The sequence below is a fragment of the Phyllobates terribilis genome, unplaced genomic scaffold (genome assembly GCF_046119375.1).
Source record: "Phyllobates terribilis strain yellow unplaced genomic scaffold, ASM4611937v1 Scaffold_3__8_contigs__length_932513732, whole genome shotgun sequence".
NCBI lineage: Eukaryota > Metazoa > Chordata > Amphibia > Anura > Dendrobatidae > Phyllobates > Phyllobates terribilis.
The window spans coordinates 336,515,774-336,537,119 of NW_027362763.1; the positions used below are offsets into that span (position 1 = coordinate 336,515,774).

Here is a 21,346-nt window from a genome sequence, read left to right on the forward strand (position 1 = left end):
AATCACTGATAGGCGCACGTGCCTCTCCACGGAAAATGCAGACAGACTTACTCTGATTAAATTCAACAAGGACTGGATATCTCCACAGTTTGTAATACCTACAGATGACAGCAAGCCAACCTAAATTCACCAAAAATACAGATTCATGCTACTGCTGTTAACATCACCCCCTTCCCATAAATAATGTTTTCTTCCTTCTTCAACCATGACTCAGCCCAGAGGGCTAATTTTTAGAAACCGTATGCACATTGTGCAGTGGACAAACCAGGACAGTATTCCTACTCCAGCCTAACTACTATGCACATTGTGCTGTGGACAAATCTGAAATGTACAGTGGTCTTACCAAACTAATATTTGTCATTGGAGGCCGTTGTCACAGGTTGTGCCACATTGTGACAAAGCTAGTGTAAATTTCTATTGAATATCTATCCCCTGACTGTTGATGACCGACCGATGGCCCTCTGACAACTTGAATTGAGGGCCACAGCTACTACAGTACTCCATTGTACATAATGTTTGACAAGGGAGGCCCTTGTCATGGAATCTCCCTGCACCTATGACACAGCCATCAGGAGTAATTTTTGGAAATACGATGCTGCACATTCTGCACTGGACCAAATAGTACAGTATCAAGAAGTCTTCTCTTCCTATGTATTCGGTGGAATATTGACAATCAAAATCTCTGAAGCTTTTCCAACTCATCCTGGAGGGAGGCACCATATATCCTTTGTCCTTTGACTTGCACAAGTGATATATTTGATATTGCATTTTTGGCCTGTTACATGCTATTTAGGCTAGGCTTGGTAGTTGTTCTTGTGTGTCTGCAAAAGTGGCGTAACACTGTGACAAACTTATTCCCAGAAACCATATGCGAGTCAGAAATGCATGCAGGCACATTCTCCAGGCTCTTCCCATTCTGTTTCATCATTTTCCCATCCATTTCAGCATTTTCCTCAGGCCCCCAGACCCCTTTGTAGGGTCCAGCGGAAAATTACTTGCATTTCCCATTGACTTACATTGTACTCGCTATTCGTAACGAATACGCGATTATTACAAAGTACTCGTTACGAGTATAGCGATTACGAATATTACGGTACTCACTCATCACTAGTTGTACCATCTATTCCTGTGATCCTTTCTGACTGTGTTACAAGTTAAAGTTTCATCTGTTTTAAAGTTCATCTGCCTCCTGATTCTCCCATCACTCTCCACACCAACATCACGGGGAAAGCCACCACCACAACCACTAGAGGGGACAGTGTATAAAAAACAGCATTAACCCCCACACACCAATAGCAGTTTTCATATTTTTTTCCACTGTGTACTACAGGGGCAGGCACAGCCAACAAACGGCCATGTGATCGCAAGAAGGATCCGACCCATGCCTGGTGTACTGGGGGCCCTGCGCTCAGGGATGTCACATTATACTCACCTACGGGACGGTCAGATCCGATTGGCGTCGCTGTCTTGTTCCGGTGACTTGTCTCTTCTTGCGATGCCACCCTCCTTCTTGCTTCGTGTGGATGATGCCTCCTAAGTCAGCCACACAGTGTCCCCAGCATCGCACACCTGTACAAGGCAGAGTAAAGTACTGCAGTATGCATGTGCTGGGGCTCTTTGACCTTTCCAGGCGCATGCACACTGCAGTACTTTGCTCTTCCCTCAACAGGGCAGAGAAGTACGCTGGGATCAGTGTGGATGACGTAGGACGAGTCAGCCACACGAAGCAAGAAGAAGGACGCCATCGCAAAAAAAGAGAGGAGGCACCAGACCAATGCAGCGACGCCCATAGGACCCAACCACCCCCCCAGGTGAGTATTATAAAAGGTCTTTCTTGTCTTGCAGGCCAGATTGGGGGGGGGTATATATACAGCATATTAGAATGGTGTCACATGGGGCTGAAAGGATCTTGTCTTATCTCATATGAGACAAGCCTGCTGACAGGTTCCCTTTAAGCAATGGACACCAAATGCTTGTATAGCCATGGGAAAGAAGAACACCGTATAAAAAAAAAAGCATCAGATATTTATGAAATGTCATTACTTGCTACACTTTGCATTTATTTTCAGAGACACAACTTTAAGCCACTAACATATTATGCATGTGAACCATTAGGGGTTCTCACTTCATTAGTCCTCATTCAGACATCCATGTTTCATGTGCTTATTGTATTTGTTCTTTTTTCTTTTTAATCAGTGTGCTGTACGTATATAACATTGCAAAGAGGAGGAGGTATCCATTCGTGAAAATCACAGATAACAAGCGGATGGTAAAAACAGACACATGGACCAAAACACTAATGACACACTAATCCAAAACACTAATGACACGGGTACCATTTTTTAACTTATTTGTTTATACAAAAGACCCTTTTAAACGTTCGTGTTTCGAGTCTCCGATCTTTCAGAGACGTTCATGGGGCCTACTTTTTGTGTTTAGTTACATATGAGGCTTTTCTGTTAGATTCTGTTTGAATCAAGCAAAAATATTGTGGCATGCTTCACTGGATGCTGTATGTGTTGGAGTAATAGTTAAAGCTGCAGCTTATTTTGGAGGAATATATGTTAAAGGGAACCTGTCAAGTCGGATAACTGTATTATACATCAGGTTCATAGAGTTATGAAATTGTCCCTGATTTCTGCACTTTCAGTGAAGCAATCGGGGAAAAATTAACTTTATTCCTCCCAGCTTTCAGACATGCAGATGTGCTGGCGTGGCTATAGTCACCATTTACTATACTGGGAGCCGTGGCTCTGCACCGGCCCTGTGCTTTGACTGACCGCTCCCTTTGCAGTGCTTCAGTGCAGAGCCGGCTGTCAGTCAAAGTCCTGGGCCATGCTTGCAACCAGCACTCACAGTATAGTGAGCAGTGACTGTAGCTGTGCTAGCACCTTCATTACACCATTAACCTGCAGTCTGACTCCTTTAAGAATACAGTAGGAGGTGATGCGTTAAAGGGGTTATCTGGGATTTTTGAATATTTTTCCTATGGGGCCAAGAATTTCCCAGCAGGTAGTTGCTAACTATCTACCTGTTCTGCCCACCAACAATCTCTTCTGGCTCAGGTGGCGATTCTCCTGCTTCCTTTGACCTCAAGTCAACAGAGCAGGTCTTTCTCTTTCACTCTATTTACAGCATCACTGCTGAGATCATGCTGACAGGCAGCCGGCCCAACGCAGTTTGACAGGTCGCTTCCTTCTACCCATGAACATGAAGTCGGCAGTGACACACCACAGACAAAGCAGAGGGAAAAAGAAGGAGCTGCTCTGTCGACGTGATGTCACAGAAAGCAGGAGAATCGCCAACAGGAGGGATCACTGACTGCTATGTGCCAGAAGAGCTAGTCTCGGGGCAGAACAGACAGGTACAGTTAAGCAACTACCTCCATGGAAGTTTTAGTCCCATTGGGAGAAAAAAAAAAAGTCCTGGATAACCCATTTGGCGGTGCACAGAGAATAGACAACTACTCAATATGAAGCCATGCAGATTTTGCAGATTCCAGTGCACAACACATGAATCTTCTATATGAATTCAACTCACCAATGCATCTGATATTTTCAGAAACAAGAAATGTTATATATAGCATAGAAAACAAATGCAAGTTTTGCATTGCATACCATATCTTTGCCCATCAGCAGTGGCAATGCACACTGTAGCTTTAATTAAGTACATGTCGAACATGATATCCCCTGTGTACTGATGCTCACTAAATGTGCTGATCTCTATCTCTATGATATAACCATGCTTTCACTGCTAAATTCCTTTGTCCGTATCTGCCCTTCTCACCTCTCCCTGCAGAACACAGGCTATGCACCACATCTACAAGAGACATCTTTTAGACTTTCCCAAAGACAGGTGATGGAGGAACTTGCTCCCTGAGGCTGAAAATAGTAACAAGGCACAAAAAGAGGCATTCCAATTTTACACCAATCTACAGCCCCTCCTCCTCCCCTCAGGCCATGCTTGCTGCCAGTGTAAACTGGAAAAAAAAGGAAAGAAAAAAAAACATAGCCACAAGGAACACAAACACCTCAGCAGTCAGCACACAATAAGGACCATTATTTCTTACAATAAATTAGTACAAAACAATATTGCCATTGATGCTAAAAGAAAAACACAGACAACTGGGAGGAAAGCGGGAACCACACACTAGGTAAACACGTCTTGAGCCTCAGCTGAAGCGTACCGCTGTTTTGAAGATACAATTGATATAGTAAAGAGTTTGTTTCAAGTTTCAACATTATCCCCTATTCATAGGGGATAACGTCCTAATAACTGGGGGTTCAACAACTGGGACCCCCACCAATCCAGAAAATGGGACCCTGCAGACCCACGCCTAAATGGAGAGGAGGTTGAGCATGAGCACCTCCGCACCATTCATTCTTTATGAGTTAGCTGGAGACAGCGATGTAAGGTGCTCAGCTATCTCCAGGAATGACAGAATTAGAGCCCCGTTCTCAGGATCAGTGATGGTGGTGGGAATCAGAAAGTTATCCCATATCATATGGCTAGGGGACAATTCCTAAATTTATGACAAGTCCTTTAAAGAACAACATTATGATCTGTAACTTGCTATACAATATTCCTTCTCTTTTCTACTACAGGTTGGATTTGGAGATTACGTCAACTACATTATATGCAATTTCTCCAATTTTTCCAATGTAAATTAAAATTCCCAACATTTTAGGTCGGAATATTGTATACTGGAAAAAGAAAGGGGAGATGTTCCAGCTCCTGGATAAAATTCTTGATTAAGGTATTGTAAAATTCATATAAAAAACAGCATGGTGGATTGAAACGCGTAGCCGTCTGTTTTGTAGCACAATCCAGCATTTTTTGTCAAAGCCTGATGGGAAAATTTTCCCATCGATCCTAAATATCCAGACCCACCAATGGGAATGGGATATTACAGACATGATTAGAATAACTAAATTTTAAAAAAGCACAACATATATATAAATATATACACACTAGCTATTGAACCACCTGTTCTACGCCCGGGTGTCGAGCATTTTTATTGGCATATGGTCTCTCATGCTGGTATGTGCTGCCCCCCTCCTGGTATTTGTGCTGCCCCCATCCTGTCCCCACCATCCTATATTGGTATGCGTGGTACCCCTCACCCCCAATCCCGGTATGCGTGGTACCCCTCATCCCCAATCCCGGTATGCGTGGCACCCCTCATCCCTATCCTGGTATGCGTGGTACCCCTCATCCCACAATCCTGTTATGTGTGGCCCCCTCATCCCTATCCAGGTGTGTATGGTATCCCTCATCCTGGTGTGCGTGGTACCCCATCCCTCATCCTGGTGTGCGTGGTACCCCTCACCCCCCAATCCTGGTGTGCGTGGTACCCCTCACCCCCCAATCCTGGTATGCGTGGTACCCCTCACCCCCCAATCCCGGTATGCGTGGTACCCCCTCACCCCCCAATCCCGGTATGCGTGGTACCCCTCACCCCCCAATCCCGGTATGCGTGGTACCCCTCACCCCCCAATCCCGGTATGCGTGGTACCCCTCATCCCCAATCCCGGTATGCGTGGTACCCCTCACCCCACAATCCTATTATGTGTGGCCCCCTCATCCCTATCCTGGTGTGCATGGTATCCCTCATCCTGGTGTGCGTGGTACCCCATCCCTCATCCTGGTGTGCGTGGTACCCCTCACCCCCCAATCCTGGTATGCGTGGTACCCCTCACCCCACAATCCTGGTGTGTATGGTATCCCTCATCCTGGTATGCGTGGCACCCCTCACCCCCCAATCCTGGTATGCGTGACACCCCCTCACCCCCAATCCCGGTATGCGTGGCACCCCTCACCCCCAATCCCGTTATGCGTGGTACCCCTCACCCCACAATCCTGTTATGTGTGGTACCCCTCACCCCACAATCCTGTTATGTGTGGTACCCCTCACCCCACAATCCTGTTATGTGTGGTACCCCTCACCCCCAATCCCGGTATGTGTGGCCCCCTCATCCCTTTCACACTGTACACACATACAAAAAAAATAAACAGTTATACTCACCTTTCTTCTCTGTGCTCCAGCGCTGCTGCGTCCTCTTCTGCCGGAGGCCGGGGGAGGAGTGCGGCGCCGGAGCACCGCGCTGTCCGGCGCCATTTTGCTGAAGACACACTGTAAATGTGTCTTCAGTAGAATGGCGCCGGATAGCGCAATGCGCACGCGCCGGTCCGACACCTTCACTCCGCCCCCCGGTCTCCAGCGAAGAGAGGCGTCGCGGCAACGCGCCTACCGGTCAGGCAAGTATGGCGCCATACACCTCCTCTTACCTGTAATGGCTGGATGCCTGCTTCTGTCTGGAGCCAGACTGCGCGTCACGCATGCGCAGTCTATCGAGGCTTCGGACAGAGACACGCTTCTACGATTATATTATAGATATACACATACATACATACATACACATACAGTACAGACCAAAAGTTTAGACACACCTTCTCATTTAAAGATTTTTCTGTATTTTCATGACTATGAAAATTTGTACATTCACACTGAAGGCATCAAAACTATGAATTAACACATGTGGAATTATATACTTAGCAAAAAAGTATGAAACAACTGAAAATATGTCTTATATTCTAGGTTATTCAAAGTAGCCACCTTTTGCTTTGATGACTGCTTTGCACACTCTTGGCATTCTCTTGATGAGCTTCAAGAGGTAGTCACCGGAAATGGTCTTCCAACAATCTTGAAGGAGTTCCCAGAGATGCTTAGCACTTGTTGGCCCTTTTGCCTTCACTCTGCGGTCCTGCTCACCCCAAACCATCTCGATTGGGTTCAGGTCTGGTGACTGTGGAGGCCAGGTCATCTGGCGTAGCACCCCATCACTCTCCTTCTTGGTCAAATAGCCCTTACACAGCCTGGAGGTGTGTTTGGGGTCATTGTCCTGTTGAAAAATAAATGATGGTCCAACTAAACGCAAAACCAGATGGAAATGCATGCCGCTGCAAGATGCTGTGGTAGCCATGCTGGTTCAGTATGCCTTCAATTTTGAATAAATCCCCAACAGTGTCACCAGCAAAGCACCCCCACACCATCACACCTCCTCCTCCATGCTTCACGATGGGAACCAGGCATGTAGAGTCCATCCGTTCACCTTTTCTGCGTCGCACAAAGACACGGTGTTTGGAACCAAAGATCCCAAATTTGGACTCATCAGACCAAAGCATGGATTTCCACTGGTCAAATGTCCATTCCTTGTGTTCTTTAGCTCAAACAAGTCTCTTCTGCTTGTTGCCTGTCCTTAGCAGTGGTTTCCTAGCAGCTATTTTACCATGAAGGCCTGCTGCACAAAGTCTCCCCTTAACAGTTATTGTAGAGATGTGTCTGCTGCTAGAACTCTGTGTGGCATTGACCTGGTCTCTAATCTGAGTTACTGTTAACCTGCGATTTCTGAGGCTGGTGACTCGGATAAACTTATCCTCAGAAGCAGAGGTGACTCTTGGTCTTCCTTTCCTGGGGCGGTCCTCATGTGAGCCAGTTTCTTTGTAGCGCTTGATAGTTTTTGCAACTGCACTTGGGGACACTTTCAAAGTTTGCCAAATTTTTCGCACTGACTGACCTTCATTTCTTAAAGTAATGATGGCCACTCATTTTTCTTTACTTAGAATTTGTATTATGGCAAGAAAAAATCAGCTAACAGTCTATTCACCGGTGTATCCACCTGACTTCTGGACAACACAACTGATGGTCCCAACCCCATTTATAAGGCAAGAAATCCCACTTATTAAACCTGACAGGGCACACCTGTGAAGTGAAGACCATTTCCGGTGACTACCTCTTGAAGCTCATCAAGAGAATGCCAAGAGTGTACAAAGCAGTCATCAAAGCAAAAGGTGGCTACTTTGAAGAACCTAGAATATAAGACATATTTTCAGTTGGTTCACACTTTTTTGTTAAGTATATAATTCCACACGTGTTAATTCATAGTTTTGATGCCTTCAGTGTGAATGTACAATTTTCATAGTTATGAAAATACAGAAAAATCTTTAAATGAGAAGGTGTGTCCAAACTTTTGGTCTGTACTGTATATATATTTAATATTGAACAGAATTAATTTCAGCCTATTGGTTCGGCCTCCACAACAGTCAAGGTCTCATGTGGCCCCTGCTCTATTATGTATAGTGCCATGTTATACTTCTGTACATAAGGGAAAAATCTATCAGATGGTGAGGCGGGGGCCCATGCCTTTTAACCCCTTCACCACCTTGGGTTTTACAATTTGTTTTTTGCTCCCCTTATTCCCAGAGCCATAACTTTTTATTATTTTTGTCAATCTGGCCATGTGAAGGCTTGTTTTTTGCAGAATGAGTTGTATTTTTGAATGACAATTGATTTTACCATATAGTGTAGTGGAAAACGGGAAAAAAATTCCAAGTGTAGTGAAATTGCAAAAAAGTGCAATTCCACAATAGTTTTTTTTTGTCATGCCAACCCATCAGCGTCCCGCAATCATATGATGGACGCACCGATGGTCTGAGCGAATGATGCGCTTCTGGCACGATCATGTTAAATACTGCTGTCAGAGTTTGCGATTCCACTCGTGGCTGTTCGAGGCACATGTCAGCTTATTAAATCAGCTGTCATGTGAAGGAAAAGGTGTGGCTCATCACCAGAGCTCGCACCAAAAAAGGGGAGGCAACCTATCACGTATATGTACACATCATAGGTAGTAAAGGGGTTAAACTGCCCGGGCCCTGGCTATTCTTAATCTGCCCCTGACCCCATCTACTTTGCTGGAACTGTAAAATGCAGAGTCGTTTTACATGGCAAAAAAATATGCAAAGTCAAAAACCTCATGGTAGGAACTTAACATTAGAATTTGAGGAAATCCCAAAGCCTCAGTTTTTGAATTATTGCAATATTATACCCTTAATGGAATATTCTGGGAGCAGCACTTATTTGAAGCCTGAAGAAGCGTGAAAAGATTCATTTCTTGGCTCCCTGTGTAAGAGGTGGGAGAGGAAGGGGACTGCAAGTGACAATAGGAAGAAAAGTCACAGCTTTTTATTGGACAGTGAACCTGCGGAAGTTACATGAACTTTACTTCAGGTCACATCTGCTCTGGGACTCCCTGACTGACATGTTTAGTCGGTTTTGTTTTTCATCTCTCAATTAACCGAGTGAGAAAATGAGCAGCTTCACATCTAGTCACCTCAGCCCTATGGCCGCAGTCAGATTTCCATATAAATCGGACCACAATGATCGGACTGGTCGCAGCTCTCCCAACCAGGGTGTGACAGCTGCATAGAAATACATGAAGCTGTCAGACTCCGGGCGGGAGAGCCACAGGTCAGTCCGTGCTTTGCGGTCCAACCTCGGGCATCTGACTGCGCCCTTAATCAGAACATTTTTGTAAGATCCATAACACAGATGTTTTGTACCATCTAGGCAATGAAGGTTTTTGTCCATTTAGTTTTGGTGTATATGCGATGATATATAAACAGACAAGCATAAGTGGCATGTATGAACTCTGTACCAAAAATAAAAGTTCCAGACATGCACATTTCTGGCTTCGCTTTGGACTGCCTTAACGACAAACAGACAATTGCTACATTATGAAAATGTCTAATCTCCTTACTCCTTTTTTGAAGATATTGTATTCAAGGTTTGTGTTTGTCAAAAGTGTGAAAATCATCCTGGCAGCAAAGCTTGGGCTGCTATATGGGTCAAGTGACTGCAGAAAAAGAAAAAGATAAAAAAAAACATTGGGCCAAATTCAGAATTTTGGCAAAAACGTGAAGAGTCACAAGCTTTTGCGACTTTTGGTGTTTTTTTTTTTCTGTTTTTTTTAATTCTAGTGCTGGCTAGCTTTTAAAAAGTAAGGGTAGTTTGGGTGGTATGGGGTATGGTCAAGAGCGTCTGACAATCTCATCATAATTTATCCCGTAATGTGGCAGAAATTACCACAGCAATGTACACCAGGCCCTGGCTGGTATATATTTCTGCCAGTGGCACACAGCACTTGAAAAATGAAAATTCTTTAAAGGGGTTGGCCATCTTTAAGGACAATATTTTTACTCAAATGTATTTTAGGTTAAAAATGTTTTTTTTTTTGCAATTGGGTTTCATTAAAAATTTTGCATTATTTGGCTTTTACAGGCTCTTTGTTTCCCTGAACATTCAACTTTAAAATGCAACCTGTCATCAGAAAAAAAGATACTATCAAACTATTAACCTGCAGATATGAAGTTGATCTGCAGGTTAATAGTGTTACTAACCTGCTCGGCGCTTGCACTTAGCCTATTACTGCGGAGAGAAAATGAACTTTATTCTCGCCAGCAGCGTTCCAGTTTCAGTCACTGGGCCGGCGCTGGTTCAGTCACCGCTCTGAGAATACAGAGCTGCAACTGTAACTGCACCCCGGCCCTGACTGACAGCCGGCCCTAATGCCGAGGGCGTAGTTCCAGCCTCTGTATTCTCAGAGCGGCGACTGAACCCTCACCCCCGGCCCTGACAGATACAGTCTGTCAAAATATTGCCACACGGACCTGCAGTATCATGTCGACAGTTCATCTTTACCATACAATGAACACTGTACAAATAAAATCCCAAATAAAAAATGGCTGAATTTCATTATTTGCCACCATTTAATCACAATTTTTGTTTCTCATTTTTCAGTACACTGTACAAGTTGTCCTACAAAAATAAGCCCTCATATGGTTGTCAACAGGAAAAAAAAAAGTTACTTCTCTAGGAAGAAGGGGAGGAAAAAATAGAAAGCTCAAAAAAAATGTCCTAGTCCTTAAGTGGGTAAAGAGGCACATACCTACTATTGATTCAGTGCATCTTACTCTAGTACGCACTTTATGTACCAAACGCCAATCTTAATGAAATCAGACCCATGAACCTTACAAGTTAGCAGAGAATGAATACTTCCTTTTATAAAGCAAACAGAATTGAGCAGGAACTGCAATAATATGGACATAGTCACAGACAAGATCGCTGAAAGTTCAGTGGTAAGCTGTGGAAACTACACAGGCTGAATCCCCTCTGCTGGCCATACTGTGAACAACATAATGAAGTTAAACTATAGCTGAAGACTGGCCTCATGCTTAGGAGAGTGCCAATGATCTAATAAATATAATGGCAAACTTTTGTGGTTTGGAGAAAGAAGGATAGAGAATGTTTAAAAAGTAACATGTTCCTCCTCTTGCCTCCATTGGAGATCAGCTACTGTCAGTAATTCCTTTCTTTCTACTGAAATGAACATAAAAGCGTGTTTATTTTGAGAGTGCATGTTAGGGCTTGCTCACACGAGCGAATACTTCGGACAAATGCTATCTAATGTTTTATAGGACAGCACTCGGACCAATGTTATTCATTCAATGGGGCAGTGGTGATGCACGACTTTCTTTTGCCACTGATCATATTTGTCAATAAATAAAAAGTCACAGCATGCTGTGATTTTACTTTGAAATTGGATACCACTCACCCAATCAAGTCTATGGGTACGTGGAAAACAGACTGCACTCTGATGACATCTGAGTGCAGTCCGATTTCCGCAGACAATGAGAAGGGGGGAAAAAAAAAGGGGGGGGGATTTTGTTCATCTTATCCACCCAGTGTGCCATGATTCTCTCATCTGACAGAACCGGATTACACTGTGCTGACACTGATCAAACTCTGATCACAGCCAGCATCTAACATCAGAGATCAGAGTTTATTGCTGCCGTTAACGCCTTAAATGCCACTGCCAATCTCTGACAGTAACATTAAAGGCGCACCGTCTGGGATGCATCACTCTGTGCACCCATCATCCCCGTGACGCGACTGCAAGGTGCCGCATATGCCCAGTGCTTGCCATGTCGGTAGTGAAGTCCAGCCACAGACTGGGTTGGATAGGAAACAGTGATTTTTGCGACATAATGAAATACTGTTGTATTGCTGTAAATAGAAAAAGATCACCACAAGTTCAAATCAACTAAAAGGGACTTACAAAAAAAGTTAATATGAAAATGTTAATAAAGAAAAAAATTCAGGTTTGCCACATCCGTAAGAGTCTGATTAAAATACACAAATCACTCGTACTGTACACGCTAAAGAAAAAAAGCCAGAATTGCCAGTTTGCAATATATAATTTTATATAATTAAATAATTACAGCAATAAGGCATAAAAAGAATAAGCATTTGGCATCTCTTTAAATCGTATTGACATGTGGAATAGTTATCAAGCCATTTTTAAATTGCACAGAAAAAGACATGCAAAAAGAAAGCCAAGCAATATTTCTTTTGTCTCAATATTACCCCATGACAGTTTTTTTTCTTGATTTTGAGTTCAATATATAGTCAATTAAATGGTGGCATTTAAAACTACAATTTGCCGTGCAAAAACCAAGCCCTTATCCAATAATGTTGAAAAAAAAAGAAGTTCTGGCTCCTTTAAGATGAGGCTGAAAAAAAGAATTGCAATGTGAATGGATTAAGTAATGTTTCCAACAAGCATATCTAGTCTATCATATAGGATGAAGTGCGCAACCTAAACCTAGATTCATCTTGAGAGGAGGTTAAATAATAACCGGCTAATGGGTTTTTATAAGAAACAAAAAAATAAAAGAACAGAAAAACAGAAGGCCTGTCTGCCAAAAGAAATACTAGTCATGTCTGACAATATTTGCACTCGAGTACTAATGTTTAATGATTATGGAATGCAAGCTCTCCATTCACTTTGCACCTGTCTATAGAGAAACATGAGGAATTCTGAATATAATGTGGTCAGAGGTCGCCCATCCAAATCTGTACTGAATCTGTGCACCAATAAATGTGTGTGGGGGGATGCTCAATTCAGAATAGTCTTGCAGATCATCACACAGAGGCACATTGGGTAACTGGATTCAGACTACATATGTAAAACTGAACAAACAATTTATCAATGTCCTATTACAACCATTTTTTTTTTTATTTTCAGGGTTTGAGACAAAAAGAGTAAAAAAAAAAAACCACACTCCATGACCACTGAAACTTATAAAGGTGGTCCGAAACAAATAAATTTTAATCCTAAATGCCTATTTAATGTCATAATCTAATCTTTTTTCTAATACACCCCCTCACTGAAAAGAAGGTCACTGGTGACGCTTCATTTCCTGGAGGGGGCAGAGGCTGCAGCAGTGATTCTCAAATAAAGCCTCAGAGGAAGTAGTAAAAAAGAAATAAATTAATTAAGTAGTTTGATAGTGTAGTGAGGGAAGGATATGGAATTTTTACATTAAAAAGATTATGATCTTAAATATCATTTAAGATTAAAATTAGTGTTTCGGACCACCCCTGTAAGATTTATTGACCTACCGTTTTATTGAGGATTATAAGATGCATCGGACCATAAAACCCGAATTTTAGGGAGGAATCTAAATATACAGTGCGTTTTCTAGTCCGCTTTTATAGCAGCTTGCCAGGTGGGGGATGGGGCAGGTTCCCAGGAGGCTGGGACGCTGCTGCAGGAAGCCGATAGCAGTATGAATGGGTCGATGCTGCAGGCCCCAGGCTGCGAGGAGGGGTTTTTCAGCATTGCGAGGATACAGAGGGCCCCAGGCTTTCACAAAATGTCACCAGAGCCCCCGCACTTCCCATGGTTTTCAATATTGTGGACTTCGGGGAAAATGGGCACTGGAGATGGTGCATGCACAGATTGAGATCTCTGCACCAAGATCTCCGACAGCCATTTTCGCAAAGTCCACAGCATTAAAAGCCATTTAAAGTGGTGACATTTTGTGAAAGCTCAGGGCTTGTCGCATCCTCGCACCACCAAATACTTCCTCCTCAAAGCCTGGGGCCTGCAGCATCACCCCACTCCTGCCAACGCCAGCTTCCTGCATCAGCGACTCAGCCTTCTGGGACCCTGCTCCACCTCAGCCATTCCACCCTTGTAAGTTATTATAAGATGCAGCACCATCCCCCCCCCCCAAAAAAGTGTGTCTTATAATCTGGAAAACACAGTATCTCCTAAATGCTGACATTCCACGGAGAGGTCCAGCAACTCTTGTCACGTGTGGACTCTAAAACCATACCTGTGTATTCCCCCAAACAAGTGGTATCCCCAGAAAAATTTGTCCAAGGTACAATTAAACACCACATCTTTGTGCCCCAAGTAACTACTGTACGTAAAGATCATTTTCCTAATATACATGTTTTCACCTTAGTTGCTGTTAGTGCTTCCTAATTGGTTGTAACCAGAGTTTGGCAAGTCCCCTTCTACATACACACTAGTTTACAGAAGCATGTTGGGGTTTCTCTCTTCTTCATTCATCATAACACCCAACCTCATTGCAATAATGTGGTCAGTGTCTATACCTCCTGACAATAGCATCACCTGATGCAGACTGACAAACTGTCAGCTGCATTAGCAGTAGTATAAAAGGGGTTTCCCACTTTAAGAAAAGTAGACCTCAAATGCTTTTATACAGTTGTGCTCAAAAGTTTACATACCCCGGCAGAATCTTACCTTTCTTGGCCTGGTTTCAGAGAATATGAATGATAACAAAAAAACTTTTTCTCCCCTCATGGTTATTGGTTAGATGAAGCCATTTATTGTCAAACTACTGTATTTTCCCTTTTTAAATCTTAATGACACAAAGTCATTAAGAGTCATGATTTTCCATTTGTTAATCACAGTTTGAACGCTGCTGACTGGCATGATCAATTCCTTGGATATTTTTTTGTATCCCTTTCCTGTGTTATACATTTCAACTACCTTTTCCCATAGATCCGTTGACAATTCTTTTGCTTTCCCCATGACTCACAAATCCAGAAACGTCAGTGACTGTATGAAAGTTGCAAGAGTCTGTCTGGATCCCAGAAACTCACTCAGCTTTTATGCACACACAAGCATTACAAATAAACAGGTCACAAGTGAGGATGTTACCTTTAGTAGCCATTCAAACCCCATGTGTGTCAAATCCTGTGCATGTTATCAAGCCAAAAACATCAGGGTATGTGAACTTTTGATCAGGGTCATTTGGATGTTTTTGGTTGTCATTAAGATTTAAAAAGAGAAAACAGTAGTTTGACAATAAATGGCTTCACCCAACCAATAACCATGAGTGGAGAAAAAAGATTTTTGGCATCATTCATATTTTCTGAAACAAGGCCAAAAAAGGAAAAATTCTGCTGAGGTATGTAAACTTTTGAACACAACTGTATATGTAACAAGCAGAGCAGGTCCAATGCCCTCTTCTTCACCGCTTCGGTTTCTGTATTTTAGTTGGACGGTGACACCAAGTCTTGAGTTCACATCACTGGTGTAACTAATCAAAGCTCAGCCGCTCTGGCAATGTAGACTGAACGAGCCCCCGAGCTTAGTGATTGGTTGCATCGGGAATATGAACAGAAGGCGTGACGTCACCATGCTGCCAAAACACAGGGACCGGAACAGCGGCGGAGAGCCATTGCTGGACCTGTGGATTGCAAGTACCTGCTTTGTTTGTCATGTTACGTATCTAAAAGTGTTGGGGGATCTACTATTTTGAAAATGAAAAACCCCATCACTTTCTCCACTATGTTACTGTTAATCACTTCCATATTGATGTTGATTAACATCATGGGACTTGTAGGTTTCCTTCTGTGATAGAAGTGAGCAACTTATGCTGCTCACATAAAGGATAGACAAGCAGGTAATATGGTGGACAATCTATAAAGAAAGCGTTCAGAGTCAGACCCATTTTTTAAAACTTTGTTTTTTTATTTTACCATTTTTGTGGCCCTATTTATAGATTCTGTAATCATCCTCCAACCTAGTGCAACTGGCTGAACAAGCTGCCTGTGTTTACGTTCGATATTCCAGCCAGATAACAAAAGTATTGTAATTTTATTGACACGTCTTACCAGTTTTCTATTTCTCTTATTATTGATACAGAAATCAGACAGCACTGGTGACCAGCGCTAGTTAGACTAGAGTGTACATTATCACAAAAGACTGTGAAAACATAAGTGTTATTGGAGAAAGTTAAAACACTCAGGTCTTTTGTCAAAAGGGAAAGGATTTGAAGCTTTTGTTGTTTACACAACCAAGGAGCTAAAAGAATTCAATAACCTGGGTGTGTTTGTGTGCCTTAACATTTTCTGAATGTAAATGAAAGAAATGCTTCCACTAGAGGATGAGCCCAAGTCACGATATTTTCCATGTTCAGAAACAGGTCTTATGATCAGTCATTATCAGAAGGTCATACACTCACCCACATTGGGTTAGTTAGGTCATAATCCTGCATCCTGATGCAATCCATGCTAATTTCAATCTTATTTGTAGGACCTCTTTCTGTTGGATCACTGCAAAAATTTAAGTCAATGGGTTGTACAGAGTGCATTGGTCTGTAAAAGAATAAAAGAATGAAAACCATTTGTTAACAAGTCTCAAAAGCACAGTCAACAATCAAAAGGGGACAATACTACTGAAAACTGATTCTCACAGTGTGTAAATAGGGTTGTCAGGGAAGTATTGAGGAATATTGAAAATGTTGTTCCATATTTCCCTGACCCAGATATTGACCATTCTTCCCCTTCTGCTCAGCCTAAAAGCCCCAATTAACACACACCTGAGAAATAGCTTACACAAACATATGCCAGCCAAGGAGTGTTATAACTTTGTTAAGAAGCAAGCATCCTGTCCCTGAAAGACGCAGGAGGTAATTGAAAAGCAGGCTTGCACTAATTTGCGTGTAACCGTGAGGCTGCTTCCTGAGCCTCAAAGGAAAATTTGCAGACACATTGACTCCGAAACAAAATATGAAATATTGTAAGGTCCATGCATCCGACAATAATGGGACCTATATCTTTAGAGATAGAAAAATATCCCCATCATTCCCTAGTTGATTCTGGCACTGAAGAACGCTACCTAGAGCTGTAGCGCAAAACTCCCAGAATAGCAAACTGCAGCTATGCGATGTGTGGTCTCTAAATGAAGATAAAATCATACGGGAAAAAATGGCATTGTTTGCAAGCTTCTGCTATCAACGAGCAATGAGTTATTGCAGAAGTTAGCATTTTTAATAAAAACGTACAGGCTGGAGACCAGCCCACATGATGTCACCACAGGGGGCATGTGGCCAGATCTCCCCTTAGGTATAAGAGAACCCATGGACATTAGAGGAGCACTTATTGCCAGGGGGGTATAACGATTATAAGCAACGGGTCCTGTTCAATAACAGCATAATCAAACTGGGGAGCCCCTCCTCCACCTATATTGAATGGTCGCAGCAATCTTTATAGAGTAAGTCGTCTTTTATCCTGTTTATTTTATGTAACTGCTTATGTATTTTTAAATGTCTCCTTTGTAACATACTTGTATATATTTTTATAAAACACCGCTTCCCTTTTGGATTAAATATAAAATTTAATAGTCCTGTTTATTTTGTTCTGTAATTGTTCCCTTCCCCAAAGCCATACACTCTACCAAAAAGCAGGCGTCCGGCCAGGCCTGTATTATATTTCAAACTCGGCCAGTGGTGGCAGAGAATAATAATAATTGGGCTATCGTGAAGCTGACAGTGATGGTATGGAGGGCATAAACACGGATTCCAGTCTTTGGAACCCAGAGGTGTGACACCATACTCTCACTGGTCGCTTGCCAATATCCACGAAGCGAGTAGTCTGGATCGCATGCTCGCAGTTCCGGACGAAATACTGACAGCGTGATGGCACGGTGAGATATCACGTGATCTCCCTGGTGTCGTCGCTGTGTGGTGATTCCTGACAGGTTTTCTAAAATGCAATTTGTCGCTGACTTTAAAGGGAACTGGTCACTTCGTAAAACGCTGTTTAATATGCAGTTATATAATATTTTAAAGCTTGTCTAGCTAGCTTACTGGAAGCACAGCTACAGGGAGAAACACCAACGCTACTTACTAGTTACAGCACACCTGAGAGAAGGATCTGCCCACCAAGGACATGAAAACTATGGAAAAATAAAAGGACGGCACCCCCCCCCCCATATCAGTTGGGTTACAGAGTATTAGAGGACCTCCATAAAAAAATTATATACATAATAGACAGCACATCAGACATATCACCCAATCTACCATATGGTGAGAAAAGGGTGAGGGGGGGTAATATACGGGTGCTGTAATGGGTTCTGGAAAAAACAGCTACCGGTAAGTAACCTTGGTGTTTTCCCTTCACCCATGACAGCACACCTGAGAAATTTCTGGAGAACAGAAAACACCTTAGGTAGTGACCACGGCTTGCAGCACCCTTCTATCAAAGGTTAAGTCAGAGAGGAAGATAGGTCCAGTCTGTAGTGCGTAAAGAAGGTAGATTGCGAGAACAAGGTAGCAGCCTTACAAATTTGATCAATCGATACCTCCGTTTTCTCTGCCCAGGAGATCGCCACAGCTCTGGTGGAGTGAGCCTTGATGCCCTCAGGAACCGGAGCACCACTAGCAGAGTAGGATAAACTAATGGCCTCCCTGATTCACCTAGCAATGGTACTTTTGGATACCCATATCCCTTCCTGCTACCCTGAAAGGCTATAAACCGGGACTGGGCTTTCCTCCAATGACTCGTCATAGACATATACTCTAACAGTGTTCTTCCATCATCTAAACTATGGAATCTTTCCTCCCCTGGATTCCTGGGGTTATTACAAAAGGATAATTTCTTGACTCTTATGAAACTATAAGGATACCTTAGGAAGGTAGGCTGGATCTGGTCTCAGTATAACCCCATCCTCATATCGGTGTATAAGAAGGGCATGTGAAGGGCCTGTATATCGCTCACACTGTGGGCCAATGTCAGTACTACCAATATATTTTAAGGGCAAGAAGCTTAGCTGACAACACCTGTAGAGGTTTGAATTTGTCCTTGCTTAATGCCTCTAGTACCAGGTTTAGATCCCATGGGGGGAAACCTTGGAATTGGGACTGGCCTGGACCTATCACAGGATTTTATGAATCTCGATACCCACTTATTGGCCACAAGATTACAATTGTACAACGCACCCAAAGTTGACCCCTGAACTTTGAGGGTACTAGTCGCTAATCCTAGCTCAAACCCTGACTTGAGGAACTCTAGGATAGGACCAACTGGAGCCTTTTTCTATAAAAGCCTGCCCTGAAAATTCCAGAAATTTTTTCCACATCCTGCCGTAATCTTTGTTGTTTACTATGTCCAGAATCCAGTGACTGGGGGAGATGTTCTCCCAGGCCTGAATAAAGAGGGAAAGTCTTCCCCCTACTGCTAGCCTGGCATCATTGTGAGGATTTTTTGGAATTTGAAGACGGACCTCCGAACATAAATCCAACCTCTTTCCTACCTTTAAATTATTAATTCCTTCTTTCCTCCGGAGGACATCCCCTATTAAATTTCTTCCTCCGAAAGGAAGTCTCTTGTGTCACTTGTAAACCCGGGAAAGGCCTTTTTCTCGTCAACGGCCTTTTCTAAAGAAGTAACCCAATCTTTTTCCAAACAATTGGCCATCACATGGTATAGAGCATAATTAATTTTTTGACTGAAGATCTCCCCGACAACCCTTAAGCCACAAAGCTCGTCTTGCTGCATTCGACAACCCAGCAGACCTAGCCGCTAGCCTCTCAGAGTCTGTGGATGTGTTTGCCAGGAATGCTGCGGGTCCCTGTAACAAGGGCATGCTAGCCAAAATGTTATCCCTAGGGACCTTATCCCATGTTTCGGAGTCCTTTTTCTTTTTGAAGATGAGGGCAAGGCACCAGTTCTCTCCGTTTTTTTCCCACTCCTTGTTAATGAGTGCCTAGATTTTACTATTAACCGGAAAGGTGCGCTTCTTTCTCTGCTCCAACCCTTCGAACATCACGTCTTCTAGGGATGTTTTCTCCTCTTTTAAGCCCATTGTTGATCTAACAGCTTTAACTAGCCTATCTGTATCCTCTGCCAGAAAACATGGCCTGCCCCCCATGTCACTGTCTGAGGAGGATGAAGACTCACTATGGTATTCTCCCTCTGATAACAGAGAATCGTCAGAATCAATAGAAACTCCCCTAGGTTTTTTCTTCCCTTTTAATAGTGTTTTTAAGGAGCCTCCCACCTCAGCCCTGATGACGGATCTAAGGCTTGCAACAAAGTCTGGGGTCTCTTCACCGATTTTTTTGGGGATGCAGTATGAACAGAGATTTCTCTGCCAGTCCACTGCTAGCAGGGTTTTACATAGCGCACACTCTGTTCCTCTTCTTAGCGCTAGCTCTTTTGGGTCTCTCCTAGTGAGTTAAACAAAAAAAACAAGGGGCCTATTAAAATGGTGACATTCACGAAGAACACTCACCACCCACTGTCACTTTAAGGGTACCGGATTCCGAGGCTGTTCTGGATACACAAGACATCCTCTCTGGACATTGAGGACTCCTGAGACACTCTGTTCCTCTGGCTAGGATGGCTGCCGATTCTTGACACTTGAACAGCTGCCCCTTTTACTGTGTCCATGCTGCTGGCTCCTGCTGCTGTCTCTGATCCTCCATGGTACTCAGGGAGAAGAGGTTTAAGCTGGAGCATTTGCACTGTTGTTGTGGACTGTTCCCTTTTTAAGTGGCACCCACAGCGCTATCTTTGAGACCCGCCTCCTCCGATCCCGCCAAGCAATTGCCACCCCCCTCCCCATCCCCCTGCAAGCACCAACAAGGATGCGGTATATCCTTGCTTGCCCAGGCCGGCGTTCTCGCATAAGCTGTCGGCATTTTCCCCCAGTGCACCCCCTCTGACGTCACTCGGTCACGCCTATTTGCAGTGTGCCTTGCACCCATGACATCAGCTGAGTGCGCCGACACTGGAAGTGCATCCTGGCCGGCCCATTAGGCTGCAAAGAGCGGAGGCCAACATCGGCGCAGCGGACAGAGACATGCCATGCATCTCAGTCTCTGCCGCCTGCACTGGCATCACAGCCCTCACTGGACTCGTGAACAGCGCTTCCAGGACCCTGAAGGCCAGCACCAAAGGCATGTAAGCTTGCTCTTTCAGACACCGGGACAGGGCTGGTTAAGAAAATTTTTTCTGGTCTTCACCACGGATTTCAGCACGGGGTTCCCATCAAGGACAGGAAACTATCTGATGCAGGGAAGAGGTGCCGCCTTTTTATATCAGTAGGTTTCCTGTTCTTGGTGGGCGGATCTGTCTCTCAGGTGTGCCATCATGGGTGAAGAGAAAATAAAATGATATTCTCCCTGTAGCTGCTCTCTTACAATCATTGGTTTGGTACAGGGAGCAATCAGGCTACATTCCTACAATGAGTATTTGGTGAGATTTTGAAGTTGCAGATTTTCTGCAGCATTTCTGCACCTATTACCTAAATTAGGTTACTTGCGTTTTTTTTTTTTTTTCATTGTATTCTTTTACATGCATTTTAATTGCATTTTTGACGCTGCAATTTTTGTCTCTTTAAAT

General features: G+C 43.4%; 1 protein-coding gene across 5 annotated transcripts in view; it reads right to left on the reverse strand.

Annotated features, from left to right (window-relative positions):
• TP63 (tumor protein p63) overlaps positions 1–21,346 on the reverse strand; it is a 343,415-nt gene that overhangs the window by 137,857 nt on the left and 184,212 nt on the right. For all 5 annotated transcript variants that reach the window (XM_073675174.1, XM_073675172.1, XM_073675173.1 and 2 more), the window contains exon 3: positions 16,183–16,315. In XM_073675174.1, coding sequence (XP_073531275.1) covers positions 16,183–16,315 — 133 coding nt within the window. The remainder of the gene's footprint in view (positions 1–16,182; positions 16,316–21,346) is intronic.